A 23,980-nucleotide genomic window follows, 5' to 3' on the forward strand; every position below is an offset into this window, starting at 1 on the left:
TCATCTCCGCGAGTTCACATCGAAAACAAAACACGCACGATAGCCCACCTACAGGAGGCGATTCGACAAGGCGTCACATACGAGATACGAGCGAGCATTGACACACGCACGCGTACTCTTGTATTATGGAAAAAAATAAAAAAATACTGTGCAGTATTTAACTGCCTAAATAATAATAAAAACACACAATGTACTTTTTTTAAGTTGCCTGAAGACACTGAGAGGTAAATAAGTGGTTATTGTTATTCATGATAATTCATGCAAATTCATGTATTTCTTCCGACCCATGCTTCCGACATTTTTCGCGATTTGGCACTTCACGTCACACATTAGTTTGCCGAAGTTCGCCGAGCCAGCTATTGTCAATTATTATAGGTGTCAAACAGGATAGGGTCTTTGCGCTGGTTTTCGTCCAACTATCGGAGTTGCCAACTTTGTGATCTTCAAATACCCTTACATAAATGTATCATATTATTTTATGTCGTTCGAGTGCTCATAAAGGCAGTCAACTAAAGTCCATACTGCAACGCACACACAATCCGCACCGTAACGTAAACGCCTTGCCTCGCCGATGACAGCTCGCAAAACACTGACGTATATCAATGTCTCATGGACTTGGCGTAACTTTAAAATAAACGTACTCGGTACATTACGCACACATTTACACGCATTATAAATATCATACACGATTTAAGAAAACAACATGGCCGCAATATAGGCAATCAGCTGACAGGTATTTGTGTGTGTGTGTGTGTGTGTGTGTGCGGGTAGTTGTCAGCTGATTGCCTATAAATATGTTGTTTTCTTAAATCTTGTATGTAGGTACCTACTCGGCACAAGTCAGGTAGTTAGTGACGTCACATGAAAATGTTGCCAGAATGAGTACTGACCAAACATTATCTATTTCTTTTTTTTATACATCACCAGGGGTAAGTTAGAAAGAGATAAACAGCTGTTTGTCATTAATTTGTCGAATTTTTGTATAGATCTATATTTCCTCTCCACTATTACCTCCATGCCACAAAAGGCGATACGTTGTTGATCCCTTTTCGAGTTGATTTGCCTGCTATATGACCTGAGCTATGCTTTAAAAAAATGACCCTTAGTCATCTAAGATTTAATTTTGTATGAAGAAGTTTAATAAACACTTAAAATTGTGTTTATAATGCTATCAATTAGACATACGTGCCAAAAACTTTTCCTGTCAGCACGTTTTTTTTCTAGCGCGATGATTTTTCTGCAATGTACCGGTGACCGGTGTATGGCCGCGCATTTACGTAATTTTTTGGAACTAACTACTTTTTAAATTACATTTTCATTTAGGTAGAACTGTTGCTTAGGCATTATAGATTGCAACAAAACTAGCGCGGGATGGCTACTGCCTTCTGTGAATACAATACTTTGTATTCAAATTTTATGCATGTGTTTATGGCAGCTCAGTGAAATGGACGAAAACCGAAGTTAGATAGAAAACCAGCACAATGACCCTACTTTCAAAAATTAATATTGCGATTTTATAAATCACTTAAACAACTTTATATTAATTTGCGGTACGAAGTACGCCGGGACAGCTCGTAAAACAAATTCATTATTTACATATTACTAATTTATCAACTTTGTTCATTGTTAGTTCATTAGTTGTTCGTGTTTCGTTTGGGTTAGACCAAGAGCCGAATGCAAAAAATAAATGTTACTTAATTATATTAATCCTACAAAAAACGGACGGACGTGTGCAAGTCTAATAGCCATATACTTGGTTAACTCATTTTAAAAAGTGCACAAAAGGGTATTTCGCCGAAACAGTAAATTTTCTGTGTCCAGGCAGGCGAACACATGTTTTTTTATATTTATATGTATAAAACTATTTTTATGGGAAAGTTAATCAAAAGTTTTATTTGTTTTTGCTATTACAATAGCAGAAACTACAAATAATACCGTAGAAAAACTTAATCAAAAGTCGTTTTTCTAATTTCCTTGTTATGTCCATTACTGTTGTTTGCCAAAATGAAGGCACATTATAACAAATTGAAGCGTAATTTCATTCTAATAGCACTCTCTTTATATTTGAGAAACGTTTGGCTATCGGAAAATAAAAACTTTAAATGTCAAATACTTAAAGGAAGGAAATAAAGTGAAGTTAAGTTCTTGTCCGAGTCAAAAGTATAATTTCCCTGGGTCTTCTTTTCGACCATTGTAGTAACGAAACGAAATAACTTAGAATGTTATGCACTGCACCGTTACACTCGGCCATTTCGTCCCAAGAGGCCATCGAGGCAAGACAGTACTTCGTTGAACAGTTTCGCGACAAATCGCATAAGTAGGTCCCTCCTTGGGTTTTTGTTTACTAAAAAGTCAATTTCTTTGGACGGTTTTTTGCAGCTAAACAATGGATTAATTTTATTGTTTATTTACACAGATGTTGTGTCTGTAGGGGTAAACCCATGATTTAAATAGTAAATGCATAGGGTAAAAAATAGGTTTTTGTCTGTGGTGTCTTTTAGGCATAAATCTAATTTCTTTGGCTCTAATTTCCTTGTTTTCCGTGGCATAAAAAGGCCTAGGAAATTATAAAAGACCATTTTTAATTCGGCGTAAAGTCAAATTTTGAGTATTTCTTTATTGGAATAAGTTTAAAATTTACATTTTAAGAAATGGGTATCAGAATAGATAAAGAACAACTTGTTTTTAACTCTTAACTCAATCTACTGAATTTATCTTCTTTAGTTGTGTAAAAAGGTCGTAATGATACAATATTCATTGGTATGTTTGCTTGCGAAGGTACACAAAAATGGGTCGAACAAAATAAAAAGCAAACCACAGAAGAAAACTTAGAGAAGAAAATATTTATAATAATTTCCTTGGCTACCAAAAATTCATGACCTTATAACTTTGTTTCTAAACCGAATTATGACACCCCTTTTAGATGTATTCGCTTAGTTTTTGTTACTTAATACAATGGGAAACTAAAAATAGTTAAAAACAAAAATATATTTCGTACCAAGGAAATTAGGCAAAATTGACCATTTTTGGCGAAATACCCAAAAACGTTCTATGTTCAGACAGACTATAATTATGACGAATCTATAAGGGTTCCGTTTTTGCCATTTGGCTACGGAACCCTAAATACCGTATCAAAATCTGTTGCATAGTTTTAAAGATCTAAGCATACATAAGGACAGACAGACAGGAAAGCGACTTTTTTTTATAATTATTACGTAGTGATGATGGGCATATAGACCAAATAAAGACATTTTGATTTAAGGGGGGGACATCGTAAGAGCCATTCACATTTTTATCAGAAAGTTAATAAATTAATATATTTAGGTTTTTGAAATCTAAAACAGCCAGGAAATCAAAGAGGCAAACATGATACCTTTGTGATTTTATAGGAATTTTATTGTAAAACACGGTCATATTAAACTTTTATAAAAAAATCCAGAGGTAAATGTTCTTTTTCGAGAAAAATTTTTTCTAATCATGTTTTCGAAAATATCATCCCGTCACACATACGTTCTGTAATACATAATATTGAAAACAGTGCGAAATATCGTCAATTGCAGTTTTCACATACTAAGGGCCCATAATAAAATTAGTATAATGTTTGTTTATGTAATAAAATTTGGTTTGAAATACCTACTGAATTGAATTTTTATTTCTTACTAGCTTTTTGGCTTCGCCCACGTGAAATAAATTGTCACAGTTATGTGTGTTATAAAATATTTAGGTGCTAGCTCTTACACTATATAACTGGCGGCCGCATGTAGCTGCGCGTTGCCGCGAAGAGCAGTGAATGCAAGTGTGGTGCGCTAGATGGCGACACAGTAGCTTCTTGTAGCAGTCAGCCCTATGGCATCAAGACAGTACCGATCACTGACGTATGTCAACAAAACGGTGCTCGACTCTTAAGACAAGCTAAATTACACCATATTGTTGATGACATTGAGCATACATTTTTTTGAATACCTTCGCGAAGAAAAACTTCTGTACGTAGTACTTATTATTATTCTGTGATTACACTTTTAACTATGAAGAAAGAATCATCATCCTCATTTCAGTTCACTCGTTCTGCAAGACTCTCCCAAAAGCTCCAAATAACACTACTGACTGTTTGACTTGAGGGCTTTGATCCATCGAGATGGAAGCATCCTACATGACGTTACCAAGTCGCGGTCACCACACGAAGAAGAAAAGAAAATTTCTAAAGAAAATAATACCCTTAGGTGCGTTGATCCGACAACAAGAACTGATTTTATCTTAAAGCAAAAAAGCTTGAAAATAGACAATAATTATTATCTCAAACGATACGTAAGTTAACCTATAAAAGAATCCCCGTTATTCCAGCAACTAAAGAGATGTCGATCGAAACACATTTTGTGAAACAGACAAACCTAATTAGCAAATAATTTAAAAACAAAAATAGGTCAGACAAAGAAAAGCCAGCACGCCTGAATCTAAGGGCCCTAGCACACGGCGTATTTAAAACGCGCAGACGACACTCGTTTCAGGAACGCGCGACAACGGCTTTTTTCTAAAACACATAATATTGTCTATAGATACCAACAGCGCGATTTGCAGCAGGAAATCACTGGGGGAGGCCTATGTTAAGCAGTGGACGTCCTGTGGCTGAAATGATGAGGATGATGATGATGTCCATAGACTGAGTCCGACTTTTGTGTATATCGCGTCTGTACCGCAACAAACGCGCGTCGACGGGGCGCTTATAAAATTCCGTGTGCGTAGGCTCTAATGAAAAAATCTCAGAATCCACGGACGTTTGAAATTCGCATTGTTATTCAAATTACAAGACCTGATTTATTTTCGGACTTAATTAAACAAAAAAACTCCGACCTTATTAAGGATTCCAGATCTAAAACTTGGTTGGGACTGATTACATAATTTTATTTTGGGACCTTGTTCAGACTTATTTTGTCTCAGGAGAAAAACTTAAAGAAAACAAAGCTAATTGAATATTAAAGCTGAATTACTTAAATTTCAAATACAGTAAACTACTTCTGAGAAGTATCTCTATTTTCCTCGAATTGATTTCGTCTCCCATGAAGCTCAAACTTTACAGATATAATTTATCCCATCAAAAACAATACTTGTCAAAAAAACCAAGTCTCGCAACTCAGTTGTTCTACGGTAAAAAGTTGTGAGATCCATGTAATACCAAGTCCAGGCCAGGAAATCTTTAACGTTTTACATAAATTATTGACTTGGCCATCGCACTAAATAATTTAATTTACACGTGTTTTCATGTGATGGCCAAGGCAATATATTTATGTAAAACGTTAAAGATTTCCTGGCCTGGACTTGGTATTACATGGATCTCACAACTTTTTACCGTAGAACAACTGAGTTGCAAGACTTGGTTTTTTTGACAAGTATTGTTTTTGATGGGATCTCATTTCTTTTTGTATTTTGTAGACAGCAGTTATGTATCTAGAAAACTGGACCGAAATTGAAAAATTTTACTCGACTTGGCGGTTGCACTACCGTGCCCCCAAATATTTTAGTTTTTCCTTGATTCATATACCAAACACTACTTATCTTCCAAATTTGAAGCTTCTAGGTCTGCTAGAAGTGCCTTAGAGTTTTGATGATCGGTGAGTCAGTGAGTGACAAAATTAAGAAACTTTGACCCGTTATAACTCTTAAACTACTGGTTCAAATTGAATGAAATTTGAAATATACCGTGTCTTTACAATGCCTGCATGGTTACTGAAAATTCAGTTTTCTAGTTTTATCCACAACGAAGTTACAGGGGGTCGAAAATGGCCTGAATTGCTTCGGTACGGCCGTGCCGCTTATTTGCTCGACTTGGTGGGAGCACTGCCGTGCCCCCAGATATTTAGCATTTTGAGGTAACGAACTTCGAGATTCATAAAGTGTTGCCATATAATACACGCGAAAGGGCGGCATGCCCAAATTGCAAGTTGCAACTAAAATTTATTTAAATAAGACTCGCTTCATAAGCAACACATTTCTCGCATCTGTTGCTAATTTGAATTTGTTGCATTTCGATGTTCAGCCTTTGTAGCCTTTATTCCGAAGACCTTAGATTCTGATCATTCATTAGACAGGGCAAGAGTTTTTTGAACTTTAGGTATACCTTTCATAGACAGAAAATTCATATTTCTTTTGTTTATCAGACTCATTTCATAAACACTTATTTTTGTGTTATTTGTACACATCACTTCTGAAAAATGCAGGCTGATATCTGCTGATATGATTTTATTTGAAACCAAATTACTTTGCATGTCACTAGCGATACTAGATCGCGTTAAAACTATTACTAAGAAGAAAACTTCACTTTTCTATATTGGATTCTCCTATACAAGTAAATGGTGGGGCTCGACAGATGCGACATTGATTGTGCCGGCACAATACACCCGGCTGATTGCGTCGCGACGCCAGACTACGCAAATTACGCCGTATATTCCAGCAAACCCAGTTTGTATGACATCTTCTAACGTGAATTTTCCACATCTATACCGTGTACTGAAACCAAATTAGTGTATCTTTGAAGCTAATTTAGTCTGAAACTTCTGAATCCAGCGCGAGAGAAGCTAAGTTCGTTAATTCTAGCCAAATTTAGCGGTGTGTTCGGGGAAACTGGAGACAGAACAGCTTAAATTAATACTGCTAAGAGAAGGAAGGAAACTATTTTATATGATAAAGGTAAAAAAAACAACCAACTTTTCGTATAAAAAAAATGTTAACTTAGATTTTTAACTCCACTTGCCTACCTAGACTACGATGTTTCTGTGAACATTCTTGACAGTGCTGTACCTTACCTTCACTACCTACTTGATAAGAAAAATCGCGAAAACTATATAAAATAAATGACTTAAACCAAAGATTACCTACTCGACAAAACACCAGATGCTTTGAAAGGTTCAAACCTCTTATTTTAACCTACAACAAAGCAATGCGAGCAAACCTTGTTATCTTGGAGACACCGCAGCACAAACAAGGTCTCACCGACAGCAGATCGATGGGACCCATGGAAAAGACATCAAAGTGGTAAGGCAAATAGAAACATACGGAAAATATGTAAATTCGAATGCAGAACCCGAGATCAAAGCCTAGTGCGGCTGATTTTCGCCGAACATCGGTGTCCCCTTTTATTTTTTCTTTCTTCGATTGGCTATCTCCTTCGTTTTGCATTCGCTAATAATAATAATAATAATAAATCATTTATTTGCCAGAATACGGTTACAAATGGTTTTAAAAAGAGAAGTTTCCAACATATTCTATCGTACATACGATGTGCAAATATTACAAAAAATACGGTTATGTTTTTAATATTAAAAAGTAGTATCATTATTAATTGAATGTCATGCAAATGTCAGAAAATGATTATGAATTATTGAAATAGCACAAACATATTATTACATTAGATTCATACAATGTCAATGATACACAATGTCATATTTTAAGAAATTTTTAGATGTCAAGTACAAAATGTCAAAAAGATTTTTCTGTCAGGAATTCATTGACTGTGTAATACATCTTTTGTTTTAAGAATTCTAATAAATTATTTCTAAATTTAGTAAATGTCAATGTTTTAATATCTTCGGGTAATTTATTAAATATTTTTATTGCCATACAATACACATTCCTTGAGTAGAGGGTCAATCTTTGTGGAGGAATTCTCAAATTTTCAGTTTTCCTGCCTCAGTACCTATCAAAGTCTTTGTTTTTATCGAAGAGATGAATGTATCTTTTAACAAAAATCGAAATTTCCAATATATATAGGCAGGGAAGTGGCAAAATGTTTAGAGCCTTGAATAGAGGTTTACAACTATCCAAATAATGTACCCCACAGATTGATCGAATACATTTCTTTTGCACTTTAAAAGCTCTTGGCATATCCACAGAGTTTCCCCATAATATGAGACCATATCGTAGCACAGATCCCACATATCCATGATAAGCCATGACTGCTGCATCTTTAGATGCTACTTGTCTAACTCTGCGGAGGGCGTAAACAAATCTGTCAATTTTGCTAACTATATAGTCAATATGGTCTTTCCAATTACAAAATTGATCTATTTTTAATCCTAAAAACTTTGTCGAATTTATATGTTCTATTTTACGATTGTCACAATATATGTCAAGTAGTTTTATGTCATTGTTGAATTTTGCTTCAAATTTAATATATTTGGTTTTATTAACATTAAGATTCAAATTATTACATTCAAGCCATTTTATTATTTTACATAATTCAGTACTTGCAATACGATCTAACTCTTCTTTATTTTTACATTTAACGGTAAGAGTGGTATCGTCGGCAAAAAGTAAACATCGTTGGTTAGTGACATTTGGCAAGTCATTAATGTACAAAAGAAATAACAACGGTCCTAATACGCTACCCTGGGGAACACCGCATCTATTATAGCAGTATGAAGATGAGTATGTTTTCTTAACATTCTCAGATATTCTTGTGATTTCTACGCACTGTTGACGGTCCGTTAGATAGCTTTCTATCCAGGATAGAGCGTTTCCCCTTATACCATATCTATCCAGTTTGTTAAGTAGCAGCTTATGAGAGACAAAATCAAAAGCTTTGCTCATGTCTAAAAATATGGCTAATGTGTGCATTGCGTCATTTAGATTTTGTGTTACTTCCCTTATCAAATGAAAACAAGCAAGCGTCGTTGAGCTATTCTTACGGAACCCAAACTGTTCATCCTTTAATAGCTTTTCAGATGAAATGAATGTTGTTATCTTATTATGCATAACCTTTTCAAATATTTTAGACAATATAGGTATCAAGGTAATGGGTCGGTAATTACCTAGCTCATCATCAGCACCATTCTTGTAAAGGGGTTTCACAATGGATCGTTTTAGTTCTACCGGAAACCGACCCTGTTCGAGAGAAAGATTTACTAAATAGGCTAAGGGGATCGATACAAATTCAGCACATTTTTTTATCGCTGTTACATCTGTTGTTTTGAAATGTGGAGAATTTGTGGTTCAAATAAAAATGGCTGCTGTAAATATTTCCTTTACATGTCTAAACATATTATATGGGTGCATTTAACGTAAGGAGAATGAAATAGGGAGAGAGTGAATGGGTGAGAGAATATACTTCAAAATGGCGAAGACTTAAAGACAAATCGTAAAGGTAGCAGGGAAGCGCTGGACGCAGGCCGCTACCAATCGATCAACGTGGAAAGCATTAGGGGAGGCCTATGTTCAGCAGTGGACGTCCTATGGCTGAAATGATGATGATGATGATGAAAGACAAATAAATCTTGTGTAACTGTAGCTTTCCAATAAACCGCCTTAACCTACACATCTATAATTGTTTTTCCAACTCTCCATCATCAATATTCACATTTTTTTTTCGCGTTCTCCTTTTCCACGACGCGAAGCGGTCCTTTGGCAGACCTACATAAGTCAGGGGTGCCTGTTTTAGTCATTTTTACGACCTCAGCGATTACTGAGACTCGCGGTCTCAAAAAGGCGTAATTTATGACGCAGCAGCAAGAACAGATCTTATCTAAATATTTATTATTATGTTTACGCAGACGAGTCTAGTGTAATGCTCTTGGCAAGAAAAACTTATTTTTTCCCTTGAAATTTTAATATTCAAGACGCAAACCACATTATGTGTTATTTTGAATAATATTCTATTATGAGAAGTGTGTTTTTTGTTTGGCTTAGTTTTTTTATCATTTTGTAACGAATTTTGTTGGTATGAACGAAGAATAAGATAATGATGCAAGCAAAGCCTTCATATTAGGTAATTCAAAATTAAAATATTATCTCCTATTTTTTTTAATAACATCTAATAATGTGTTCTGTTATTTCGTAATTCCCTAATCTTCCCTTACTTTATGTTCTTTTCCTAAAAGCACGATCTTATTTAAATCTACGGCTACCTCAGGATTTTTAGTTTATTTAACCCGTGCGTGCAAATTGATTCGAGCTATATTGGCAAAGTTTGTCCCGCTAAATCCTAAGAAAGACCCGAAATAAAGGGGGAAGTCACTCGCCCCTCACTTTAGGGTGTTTTGTCAACTTGTCCTCGTATTTCACAACTTGTAACACTATACCAGATAATCCTGTAGGAGTATTATTTAAATTGGAGAAATTGGTTTGTATTTACAAACATTTGAAATAATTTTGAATTGGATTAATGAATTTGAAGGATATTATTACAATAACAACCGATTAAAAGTATTAGGTCCGTACTTTGGCGTATCTAGGGCTCACTAGTGAAAAAATGAATGAAAATTTTAGTTTTTGAACGTTTCCCGCTAGGGGCGCTGTACAATCCGTCATACATTTAATGTCATTTTTTGATAAAAACTCACACTAGGCCCTCTGGTCCTTAGTATCATAGTTCATGAATTAGCACTATCAATTATCATCTTCAAATCAGTAGCCAACATCTTAGGTAAGAATAGGTTAAGGGTTACTCGTAATGCTAAAACATTTGACAAGCTTTTTCTACCTCACCATAACTTAATACCTAAATGTAACATTCGGTTTTCCTAACAATTCGCCGCATCTTCCTAACAAGATAGCAGTGATTTTAATGATAGATCGCCCGGTGCTTTGTCCTGCTGGAAGCTCTTCTGGAAGGACTGGTCTTTTGTTCTAAACGTCCTGCCAGAAGATTATCGCAAGTCCTGCCCGCAGTACGCAATTTGTACGTGTTTGCTTGCTGGTCCTTCCAGCAGTACGGTGACCTTCAAATTTGAACTCATCCTCACCAGAAGTAGTAAACACTTGGTTAGTGTTTATTAAATAAAAAGTCATGTCGTAGAATCATTTTGTTTAACCAGTATTTTACTTTTCTTAATATATTATAAACTTGTTTATCTTCTTTCAACTTAACTAATAGGAACTATAATAAGGAACTTTAAATTAATTACTTTGGTACGTCACTTTGTATTAGAAATTACACCTATCACTTACAAATACACTACAAATTAAAAACAAAAACAAGAAATAAATTATAAATGTTTGATTAGGCTGGAATACTTCACATTCATTATAATATTATCGCCAAAATGTTGCCGACTCCACGCCCGGCGCGTCAAAATGTGTCGCGCGAGCGCGAACGCGCTGCCCCCGTGTATACTCGTGCGCCATCGGGCTCCGACTAACGGTTAGTCGCGTTTTTCGATCTTGGGCACTATTGGGTGAAAGAGAGAGAAACACTCTATTTTTTCGTGTAAATTTGAAATTTGTACAATGTATACTTACGAAACTGTGATCTTTTAATTTTGCGTCCTACCGGAAGTACTTTAAGTCCTGCTGGCAGGACTCCGGGCGATCTATCATTAATCAAAACTTTTGTGTTCCACTCAGTTTTATTATGTACAAACTATTATCCCGTTCGCCCACTTTCCTCTTTTATTCACTTCAACACGACAACACAACATTTACTGGTCTTTTGTAGCGGGTTATAGGCAAAGTTTGATCGTCATGGGGTTCGTGGGTTCCGTGACTCTTCCCATGATTAACTGGCGATAAAATGAATTGATGAGTGCATTATGTGTAACGATTCTATAAACTACTGGTAATAGTGGAGTAGTTTACACTGTTTGGACGTTTAATAGTGGTTGGTTATTATGGATATTTTGGATGGCAAACGGTGGTGATACAAAAACTTTACCTACCTTTTTGTCTTAGAAGATTTTTAAGATAACTTTTATTTCATCATAGCGCGCGTACTACACCGATTGGCCACGGTTTTTAATTAGAAATAGGTAATCATCAGTAATCGTTTTTATAAGGAACCATTGGGCCCGCCGCTAAGGCGTCCCATCTAGAAATCGAGACCAAGGACCATTTCTATAAGGAGACCGAGAAGAGTTGTAATAGGGGTGAGTTGTAACAAAGTCGGTATACCGGTAATCGGCCAATAGCTGACAATTCACGCAAACTGTAGTGTTGAAAGAGCACCGAATTCAAATTAAGTTGCTAACTTGATACACTGTCATAGGTTCAGAGAAATTGACTTTGTTACAACAACTAATTTCATCATCATCATCAACAGCCCTTTACAGTCCACTGCTGGACTATGAGCCTCCTCCACTATAGTGGAGGGTTTTGCCATAATCTCCACGCTTGGCAGGCGGGTTGGAGATCGCAGTTTAAAAAGCCGTGTGGTGACGGCAAAGTAGAATACATTTGTCACCAACCACTACTCTTCCCGCGGGTGTCGTAAGAGGCGACTTAGGGACTACACATCAAACAGAGAATGGGCAGCAGCGCTCTCTGAAAAACATCAACAACTAATTTATAGTAAATAATTTAAAAAACGACAATAGCTGAACGGTGAAGGTGTCGGACTGGCCGACTATTGTGGTAAACCCACTCGTAACACAAGCATATTTAGCTTACCACGAGGGGTTAACGGGCCAATATTCTTTAAAAAATAAGTCCCTAGTCTCTCTACTCGTACCTACTGTTACCGTACTGGTATGCATACGTTAACAGATCTCCCAGACCGCAACACGCAATCATCCCGACCAGTAATTTCCAACTCGGTTACAGCTTACAGCCTGAACGTCAATCCCTCCGGCATCCTGTAATCAAGTTCGTTCTGATACGAGCACTAATTGAAAATGTCGGGCGGTGTTCATTTTCCACTAATTAATCGCTGTGATGACATCACTCCCCCATGCATTGATACCTAGCTGTCGGAACGGCTAGATTCGACGGTGCATCTATGTTGTCGTAGGTTTTTATTCAGAAGTAGATAATACATATAATTTAAGTTAAAATTGAATAAACTTGGGAGCTCTAAATGGTGTTCATTTCATAATCCGGCTGAAAGTGAGAGCGAGTTTCATCCGGAATCCTCAACAATTTTGAGGAACTGAATTTTACCTCAATGCTACTTGCTAACATTGTATGTAGGTACTTATGTATGTTAATAACTTGTTTGTAATTGAATGTAATTATCATGGGATACCTTTACAAATGGATGCATTTACGAAGACATTTAATAATTATTATTCATGAAAGCTTTAAGCTCTGAGGTTCAGTTAAATCAATCTTAACCATGTTTTGAATAAATCCTACTAACACCGCTTACGCAAAAAGAATGTAATGCAGAGAACCAAAAGTTTCAAGTGGAAAAAGTACCTACTGTCGAAACAGTGTGTTTCCATGCAAGTTTTCTCATAACGTAAGTGGTGTTTTAGCTCAGGGAGGTTTTATACGTAAGCCCATTTTTTTGTGGAACTTTTGGGGACGTTTAGAATTTATGACACGTTTCAGTACTAATTACGTAATGCAAATTATAACAAGGACATGTAGGTAGGTAGTTATAGTTATGAAATATCTTAATGATAATAAAATATAGGTGAGATTCTAACCTTGTCATTTTTTGTAATCATTACTTCAGTAATGGCCATTCATGGCCCTTTTTCAAGTTTTTTTAATGCTTAACAAGGCAGGTATTTGACCGCAATCGTACCTGGTGTTAAAATATTAATTTATTAAATGTAAAGACACTTTCTTGTATTTTAGAAAAGGCAGTTTCAAATATTGGAACCGAACTTTAGATGGGCTTATAAATTGAGTTGTTTTTCTATCTTTCAAATAATGCCAGAATTATCAGTGCTCATATTTCAGTCTCTATTTAAGTCGTATTTATCATCATGTAGTCGCGAAATTTCACAAGTGTGGTCTTCACAAAACTTAGTCCAAACGAGAATGAAATTGTTTTTTCCCAGTCTGGCAGAGTCACAAGACTAGCCGGAGCATCTGGCTCGCATTAGTATGTTGATGAGGCAATCCCGATCAGCCGCCGGGATAACGTGATTTATATTGACTGTAGGGCTGTCTGTCTGTGTATTCTCTTATTTGCTGACAAAAGTGATATCTTAAGGTCCGCTTCTAACTGTTATTAAACTAAGGAATTGAATTAAACGATAGATAACTTACTAATAATATCATTTTACTGCAACTTAGGGAGGCATTTGTCCAGCAGTGGACGTCTTTCGGCTGAAACGAACGAACGAACTGCAACGAGTAGTGTGAATATTCTTTGCGTAGTTAATTATTTAAGCTTTTATGAAGGAAATAATTTTCCAAAAGCTTGGTAAACTTCTTTATTACAGTAATTGTAAGCTTTTGGATTTTTCAGAAAAGTGCTACTGAATTGCACTTGCAATTGGGGCTAGAGGATTATTCCAATTTACTTACTTACTTTAAGTTAGTGCCTTTTTCCTGTGTTGCGGATTTCAGACAGACTTCCCTTATACTTCAACACCGCGAAACTGCATTTTCGTAACTTTACAGGAGAGAAGAAAAACGATACTTATTTTCATAAAGTGTCATAAAAGAAGTCAGACTCTTGTTTATTTATTATAAACAAAGTCAGATTCTTGTGTATTTATTATAAACAGACTCTTGTTTATTTATTATAAACGAAGTCAGATTCTTGTGTATTCATTATAAACAATAATCTGACTTCTTTTATGACATTTTATGAAAACTATATCGTTTTTATTCTCTCCTGTAAAGTTATGAAAATGCAGTTTCGCGGTGTTGAGTATAAGGGACGATATGAGGATCTGATCCACATATTATACGCATCACAGAAAAAGGCACTTAGTTGTCATTAATTTATTAAAATCTTACATTACTTACTATAGTTACTATGTAGGTTATGTACCTATTATTTTAAAGGTTTTGTAGTATCTTCTTTTTAGTTAAGATATTGAACTGATAAGTGTCAACCCTGACCGCATACTTGAAGAATAAATGAGGGTCGCGCTCGTGTGTCAAATTTTTCGCGTATTTTCCTTGGATTGGCTGTCGGCAGCGGTGACCACGCGTAATTGATAGGACAGATGATATTAATGTCCCGCCCCCATGCAACGTGTGTGCACAATTTATGTTGCAATACCGCACTCGCCACCCCACGAGCTCAGTAATACCATGAGCGTAGTCATGCTGGGTTATAACTATAATGTTAACACTTAAATTTTAGCCGGAAAATATCACTGGTAGAGGCAACTAAAAAACTTTTAAAAAAAACTTAAAAAAAACTCTTATATGAGGTAGGTTAATGATTTGTCTTTTTTCTTCACTGTAATTAATAGTGAAAGGCTGTACCTGTGGCTGTACTCTACATTTTAAAGATTTTTTGTATGCTATGATAATGCTGAATATTGGGATGTAGATATTTGTTTTTTAACCAAATATTCAATCAAAAGCACATCGAATTTATTGCAAGTAACTTTTATAATGGTCCAAATAAACGATTCCTATTTTTAGTCTATTTACGCAAACGTAGTGTTTACGTACACTTTATCGATAGCAAATTAAAAAAACATGTTGTTAAATAAATTTCAATTTTGTTAAATGGCTACCATGAGTAATAATGCACTTTTTTCATAAGATATATTAAATGAAATATTAATCAGTGATAATAAATCATTCAAAAGTTGTATCAAATCCGTTTTATTCGCACAGCGACATCTCTGAGCAGCTGCAGCAACCTCAACTTAGGCAAAAAGAGCCACCTAGCGGAATTTCCCTGAAAGATACGCAGGCTCTACATCTAACAATGTTTTTGACGAAAAGTCCCATAGATGGCGCAACTTGATCCATTTTAAGAATAAAAACCACCTAAAATTCTAAATAATACTAATTGTACTATGTAAATTAAATAATTTAACCTTGACAATCCGATCGACTCGGATCTAATAAAAAATACTGACTATATTCAGATGTTTGAGAAGATTTTTCTTAATAGTGTTATTTTTTTTTTACCTGTTAATATTCCTGCACTTTCCTTCTTTATCAGATTTTTTCCCTGAAGTTCGGGCAAAAAAAATGAAGAAAGGAAACACTTAATTATAGAGACAACCTTTGATATATTTATTAACCAACGACACCCGGAACTAGCATTTTAATTTTTCATTTTGATCAGACTCTACTAAGGACTCTACGTTTTTTGTGCCTTACAGTATTTGTCAATATAGTATGTGTCGATATAGTATGTGTTATTTAAAAAATTGCTTTCGTATATGTTCAAAAAGCTGTGTTCCGCTTACCTCGAAAACCGCTTGATTTTTTTTCCTGTTTTCCTAACATTTTTCAGACCTGTATAGTTCCTGAGATTTAGAGCGTTCAACTAATATTATGTATTCTGTGGTTCAATCAAACAAACAAATTCTTCAGCTTTATAATATTAGTAAGTAAGCATAGATTGTCTGTTAATGTACTGCATATTCAACTAAATTCAAATAAAGATAGAACTTTAACTGTCTCCACTAAAGAAAATACCCAAAATTCGTGTGAAAATTACATTTAAAATTATTCCCTGAGTCTGCAAGAACAAAGATACTACAGTTTTGTAGAAATCCATTGAATATTCATTAAAGTGAAGTTCCCGGTTTGCGTCGCACAAGATACTACCAACCGCATATATTTTATACAAGTGAGGTACTTGCTTTGCTATGTAGGTACCATATAATCCATCAATTTATTATACGGGTAAAACGTATGAAATTGTAAACAGTGGGTTTTAAGGTCTACGTCAGTTATTTTTTCTTTTTAATGCAGAACAAGGCAGATATTTGACCGCAATCGTGATGTGACCACCTGATGTTAAGTGTAATGCAGTCTAGTGAACATCCTTATAAGGCATAGGCACTTTCAGGGCAGATATGTACCAACTACCAACAAATCTGCCATAGTATACATTATATTATACATTATATCAGCTCGGAGAGCTGATGGCCGCTGGGGCAGAAAAGTTCTTGAGTGGCGACCACGAGCCGGAAGACGTAGCGTGGGCAGGCCTCCCACTAGGTGGACCGTCGATCTGGTGAAGGTCGCGGGAGGTGCCTGGATGCGAGCGGCGCAGGACCGAACTTTGTGGAAATCCTTGGGGGAGGCCTTTGTCCAGCAGTGGACGTCTTTCGGCTGAAACGAACGAACGAACGATACATTATACATACAGGCTGTCCCAAAATTAGCACGAAAATTAAGTAAATTGACACTTGAGGTAGCTGAATCTAAGACGCATCGAACAAGCTTAATATGTCCATAGAAAAGTCCTGTATATCTACTGTGAATCTGCCCTGAAAGTGCCTTACCTGACGGAATTCACAATTTGGGGTGACATTCAAACTACCCAATGCGGTATCATAGTGTAGTTGCAATTTTAAACAAATTGCTTTTCTGATGTGCTGTTGACTGTAATAATACCACCTTTTTACAATTATTATGATTTCTGCGAAATAATTATGAGTAATTAATATAATATTTAGGTGTTCTTATAAACAACAAGTTAATGGCTTTTAAATTACAAATTAGTCAATACTTAAGAAGAGCATAAATAGGTAGGTAATTAATAAAATAACTAAGAGATAAAAGAAATTTTACCCTTATGGCTTGTTCGCACGGAGACACCCCGTTTGCAGTGTCCTACAAAAACTAATTCATTCGAATTTCAAACACACATACTATATGTGTTCATATGACAATCTCCAGCTTCTGACAGATCGTGCTTTACTGGATCCCGAAAACTAGAATATCGTGACAAGAAGCCCTTACACAAAACTATGTCCTGTCACATAAAAAAAAATGTTTACTTTGTTTGTTAACTTCATTTCACCTTCATAATATCCTCAAAGTAAATTCAGATGTCTTTAAATATCTTGTTATTCTTTACAATTCCGAATTCCTTTTCCATGCCGTTCACACCATTTCTAAACAAGTTATCGCCTAACACTAGCACGATATTTACGATGGGGCTCAATACCGTGCCTTGAGGAGACCCTGTGGAGCGCGCCGCAAAGTGGATTCTTTGTATGGCAGATGGCTCATCTAGATAAGAGGTTAACGCTTTCATGGGAAGTGCCCGACACATACCCCATACAAGTCCTCGCAGACACCCTTAGAAACCGATTTTACGGTGCGTCCTGAAGGAATAATCATTTCCCAAAACCTTCCATATTGGGAGTCACATATCAAAGACTGCTATCTAAAAGTCGATTTACTACAAAATAAGTGATGACGTCTAAGTTCCTATTCCAATGCAATGGAAGAATCTAACTTTGGCAGATCATAAAAAATAAATGTCAAATGACACAATATTTGCAACATCTATTTTACGATCGATTTCAATAAGATTTTGTGCCCATCAAGTATTACACTGTAGCATTTTATGTTGGTATTTACATTATGAGAGATTTTGCAACTACATATTATAAAATATTATTAATATCTGATTTGCTATTTATTCAAAATCTTTTGCACATACCTACAACAAATGCGGTACAAAATGGGCAGTCAGTTGTTTATAATTGCAACTTTTACAAAACAACACAAAGCTCTAAAATGTTTGCATATTTCCGGTAAAAATGAGATTACCTAATGAGTTTAAAAAACGCTTAAGCCAAAGCTTTTAGTGATTGAAGAGTGGTTTCGTCCAAACAAGAGTATTAATCTCAGAATAAATCGTCAGTCCTTCGGACATTTTGACATATTAACTGAAACTGTCAATGTGCCAGTTACACCAGGAGTTATTCTCGGATAAAAGTTTGGTGGAATCGGGCCTAATAAGTTAAACGTGTGCTGTATAGCTAAGCTTAGATTCTCATTGATTGCTACACTCTACTCGTAAGATGCAAATGTTCACGTAACAAACAAGTTTCCTTACAAAGAGAACATGTTAATGAAAGCTTTAATAATAGAATCCTAAAATAGCACAGATGGATAGGTATTGAATTCGACCTTTTACAGTGTTTTTCGTTTAAGGTGTCAAATGTGATAGCGATTAAAATTAGTATTAGATTTCTTCAAAACAAGTATATTTTTAAGACCGACTCTTGGTAGAGCTAGAGCTCATAATAAACCTAAACTTGCTAATCAAGCTTGGAAAATAACAAGAATTAACAAATATTTTGAAAAATACTGATGCTGTTATAAAACGCCTTATTCTTCTTGCTCTACCGTTTTTACTTTGGAAATGTCGAAAACGCCGTACAAGTGCTTTCGGTAGGTACCACAGATAAATCGGTAGGTTAAAAATAAGTAAGAATCATTTACAATTGACAGCACATCACAATATTCATTTTTGTTGCAAAATAGCGCCAATTACAACTACATTAAAGGTCCCAATGTTTATCTTGATTGTCCATATAAAGAGCACCCACCTGCTGCTCCTGACTAGAAAGACTAGGCACTCTTTTTGTTTGATAAAATTAAATAAGGTAACAAATATAATATAGGTAATTCTAATAATAAGGTGAATGTGATTTAAAAATACTAGAAATGTAGAGTCATGATCTAAAACTTGTGGTGATATTATTGTTATGCGTGCTAAGCGCTACTTTACTACGCGGGCCAGGACCATAATTTATGCGGAATTACAGCTTTCTTGTCTTATCATAATAATAAATTATTTACCGTCAAAACAATCAATGAGCTAATATACAAGGTAAACATGAACTTAGATTCACATTGTTTATGGGCAAACCGCTATGATGGCCAAATGTAGTTAAGTTAATAAAGTTTAATTCCTATCTGGGGCAGTCGATTTTTTCGAAGTCATTTTAGTTAAGTTTGAACTTCGAACTCCTCCTATGTTCTTCTGAAATGACAATTTAACTTTCCCCCGACAAACTTGACCTTCACTGGTTGGGTTTTATGGCAGTCAAGCTGTAGATCCTGGCTACACAAGAGTTGCAGCGGTGGGAACTTGTAGTGAGAACAGTCCCGATCTTAAATTACTAACCTGTGAACCAGAAGCAAACTCGTCAGCCGGCGGCTCTCTGGTGAACCTCTCGAACTTGAAGCTGTTTGAGCGATAGAGCTCGTTGTCTTCTCTCGAACGTCTCCCCCGGCAGAAACGACGGGTTATTGACGTGTGCCTGCGCAACAAACATCTATACTAATACTTAATATTATAAATGCGAAAGTAACTCTGTCTGTCTGTCTGTCTCGCTTTCACGCCTAAACCACTGAACCGATTTTGATGGAATTTGGCATAGAGATAGTTTGAGTCCCGGGAAAGGATATAGGATAGTTTTTTTCCCGGTTTTTGAAACAGGGACGCGCGGAATAAAGTTTTTCTGTGACAGAAAAAATTCCATGCGGGCGGAGCTGCGGTAGGAAAGCCAGTGTGAAATATGTATGAAAACTGAAATTGTAAACTCCGTCAGTTTATAATATAACGCGTGAAATTGTAGGGTGAGGTTAGATTGTAATCTGGGAGAGACTGTGGTAGTCGAAGGCTTTGTCCCATAGTTCTTCCTAAGGACGATCGACGGAACACCGGAGTTATTTTAGTGGGTAAGCCTCATCCTTCTGATGAAAGGAGCCCCACAGAACATACCCTGTCCCCGCAGCGTAAGTATGCAATTTCTTGCACTTTTTCCCCCGAGATCAAAAAAAAGTTACATTGTAATAAACTAAGTACGTCAGATTATAATCTCACAAAATTTACTATTTTACGGTGACATACGAGTATAAAGCGTCATGACAACAACAAATTAAAATACTTTCAGTGTAGGTAAACTCTATAATAAGGACACTTAAGGGACTGGTCGTTTTTCGACGGTATAAAAAGTGGTCGTTAAATGGAGTGACACGGTAAAGCGGATAGAAAACAAGGCAAACCAACAAAGTTAAGAAATATTAACTTAGACTTTCCAACTTCCAATAGTTCAATTGCCAATAGTTTCCAACTTCCGATTGTTAACTTTTAAATTAAAGGCATTTGGTTTTAAAGCACCCTAAAGTCTAATTTTAGAATTAATTTGAATTAAAGGACTCAGATGGAGGAATGTTATTAATTATGATCCTTATTTATAGGTGTATATTGTTAACTACCCAATTCCCATATCAAAGACACAGATACGATATTTACCACTCTGTTTACATTATGTAAGTACAAAGTAACATGATGTAAACAGAGGTAAATACTACGTCTTTACGATCCTAGATTTATTAATGACGCACTTATTCAAATGCTTCTTTCATTATTTACGGTTTCATTTTAGTTTTCAATTGTATTTATTAGGACAAACAACAAGACAAACAATTTTAAGAAAATATATCGAGTAGGTAGGTGTGTCTACTTTTAGCGATGTTTGAAGTAAACAAGTTAATTGGAAGGTGAAAAAAGGGTAAGTAGGATGATTAAATAAAATATTATGTATGTACTAGCTTTCCGCCCGTGGCTTCGGCCGCGTGGAATTTTGTCTGTGGTAGAAAAACTTTTTTGCGCGCATCCCTGTTTCAAGAACCGTAATAAAAACTATCCTATGTCCTTTCCCGGGTCTCAAATTATCTCTATGCCACATCAAAAACGGTTCAGTGGTTTAGACGTGAAAGCGACACAAACAGACAGACAGAGTTACTTTCGCACTGATAAATAGATTATGAAACATGTAGGCATCATAATGGTAATGTAATATCTAATGGATAAATCTATTATTTCATCATGCATTTATCAACTTTTATATTTACAGGTGTCTGACTGAATTCGCAAGGAAACCCCTTTATTATTGATTTTTTTTTATATTATTTATTTCAAGCAATTTATTTACTTTGATAGTTCACATAATATAAGTGTAACTAAATAAATAACGCCCTGTAACGCCCCTGGGTCTGCGGGTGTCTATGGGCGACGGTAATCACTTACCATCAGGTGATCCGTTTGCTCGTTTGCCTCCTATCACATAAAAAAAAAAAAAAAAAAAAAAAAAAAAAAAAAAAAAAAAAATTAGCTTTCTTCTATCGAATTTATAAAATTTACGACTTCTTACGCATAGAGCTATAATTTTACGGTTTCTCTTCGTAAATCTATTAATCAGTTGAGTCAATTATTAACATGTTATTTCGTAGTTTATAATCGCACATTTGCCTCGAATGCACACCAAATATGTTTACATAAGTTGGCCGTATTGTAATCATGTCGTGCAATCTACCGTATTGCGGTATAATGAACTCTACATTTCTTGCAGTTGCAGTTATTCGTACTAACCATTTATTATTGCTTACCTGGACTCGCTAGAATGCAAGGGCCATTGTATCCCGAAGATCTTAAGACGCGCTGGTGGTCTACGCTTCTGCTCCGTGCGGGTAGTCTCTTCAACCGGAGGAGTATGGTGTCTCCCCCCAGAAGAAGCACGAGTGCCGCTTCGGCGGCGCCGCCTACGTCTCCTCTCAACCAATATAAAGTTATCGCCGTTCCTGATAATATACGAGGACCGGAGAGTAGACTTCTCCTCGCCCTGTCTTTGCCGTATCAAATCAGCTGTTCTCAACGTATGGATGTTCTGATATTCGGCTTCAGGGGGGGCGGCTGGAGTCACTTCTTGGCTTGTGCCGCTTCCATCCCTCTTCTTACGGGAGGAATGGAGGCCCACTCGACGCCAAACCTTTTCCATGAATCCGTATTTGCTGTCATCCCATTATTATTTCAGACCCCGCTGCAACCCGGATACACACGTTGCTGTATATTTACAGGCACATGTGTTAATCTAATACACAGTCACTTGCACAAAAACAATTCAATCGTTCAATAAATCCTGTCGACAAAAATGTCTATTGATAGCACTTAAAAAATAATTTCACTAGATAATAATGAGTCACAAGTCCAATCAGCCGTTCTCTGTCATTGTCCGGGACTCCGGGCGTGAACTTTCCGATATTTCCTTTGATACGGGCGATATCTCACGTCTTAGGCCATGATACACTTTTCACGAACAAACCTGGGGATTTGTCATTAATCCCTTGAATTGAGACGTTGTAGGTTAGTAGAATAAGGGGCGATAATAACGTGTTTTTAGACATCACACTTGCAGAGGTCCCGGCCCTTTAACAGGGTGCGGGTAGTCCATACTACGCATGCGCGGTCCCCTCGCCCGTAGCCCCCTCTAGACCGAAACTTAAACATGGCGGACCTCCGACCCCCTTCGCTTTATTGAATATCTAATTTTATCGGCGTGCATTCATTGTTATACATCATTTCTGATGCACAACCGGCCTACTTTCGTTATTATTAAACATTTTTATTAATGAAGTCAATGGAGATGCAATCTCAACCGTATGACTTAGAAGAAAAGGGTTATAGTCAGAAAATCGTGCTGTTTGTAACCGACAGACCAAATTTTTGCATAGCAAACAACTTTTTGACTTTCATTGCAGAGAAAATTAACGAATTGTTATGCTCGTGTTTATGTTTTATGAATGCAAACTTAAATATTTTGTTGCTTCTACTAGGCATTTCTACCACATTATACACGTTTATGAAGTAGTGAAGTTTACAATTTGATTAAATTATAAAATAAATAAATATCCTTGGAACTTTTACACTACGCTTCTACTCCCAAACTAAGCAAAGCTTGTACTACGGGTACCTACTAGACAACGGATAATACTTAAACACTTTTTTTTTGGAAATACACCTACCTACATATTATACATAGTAACACCCAGACCCATCACAAAAATTAAAATTCATCATTTCATTATCTGCCCGGCCGGGAATCGAACGCGGGACCTCTCGGCATGGTAGTCCGTTTCGAATTACTACACCAAACCAAATTGTAATTAAAATGGCTAAGATCATGTTTTGTTCCGAGGGTAGTCCTTTACATGTCAGAAATGCAAGTGGCAGTGGGCAAGGCACATGATAGCTCGTAGAGCTGATCAGTGGCGGCGTAGCATGGGTTGGTACCCGGGGCGATCACCCTACCTAATATTATTGCAACGTAATGATATTTATTAGCTGTTACTTTATCTAATACCTACTTTTTAAATGCTTGTCTGATAACATTTATCTTTTCCCTGTCGGCATTTGTATACAGTGTGTCCGGGCATGTAGTGATCAAACTTTAAGGGCGTAATCTATGGACAATTTTATCGATGAAAATACTTCAAAGGGGCCTGACCCATTTCTCGAAAAATTACATCGATTTAAGTTTTTAATTTTTAGTTTTCACCTCTTCTTTAAAAAACAAGCGAAAGTGTGGGT

General features: G+C 36.2%; 1 protein-coding gene across 1 annotated transcript in view; it reads right to left on the bottom strand.

The window, feature by feature from the left end:
* LOC135079335 (serine/arginine repetitive matrix protein 1) overlaps window positions 1–22,795 on the bottom strand; it is a 233,027-nt gene extending 210,232 nt beyond the window's left edge. Inside the window, exons 1-2 of the mRNA XM_063973967.1 lie at window positions 22,003–22,795; window positions 19,733–19,868 (exon numbers count right to left, since the gene is read on the bottom strand). Coding sequence (XP_063830037.1) covers window positions 19,733–19,868; window positions 22,003–22,391 — 525 coding nt within the window. The 5' untranslated portion in view covers window positions 22,392–22,795. The remainder of the gene's footprint in view (window positions 1–19,732; window positions 19,869–22,002) is intronic.
* Window positions 22,796–23,980: the final 1,185 nt, after the last annotated feature.

This window comes from Ostrinia nubilalis, chromosome 16 (genome assembly GCF_963855985.1).
Source record: "Ostrinia nubilalis chromosome 16, ilOstNubi1.1, whole genome shotgun sequence".
NCBI lineage: Eukaryota > Metazoa > Arthropoda > Insecta > Lepidoptera > Crambidae > Ostrinia > Ostrinia nubilalis.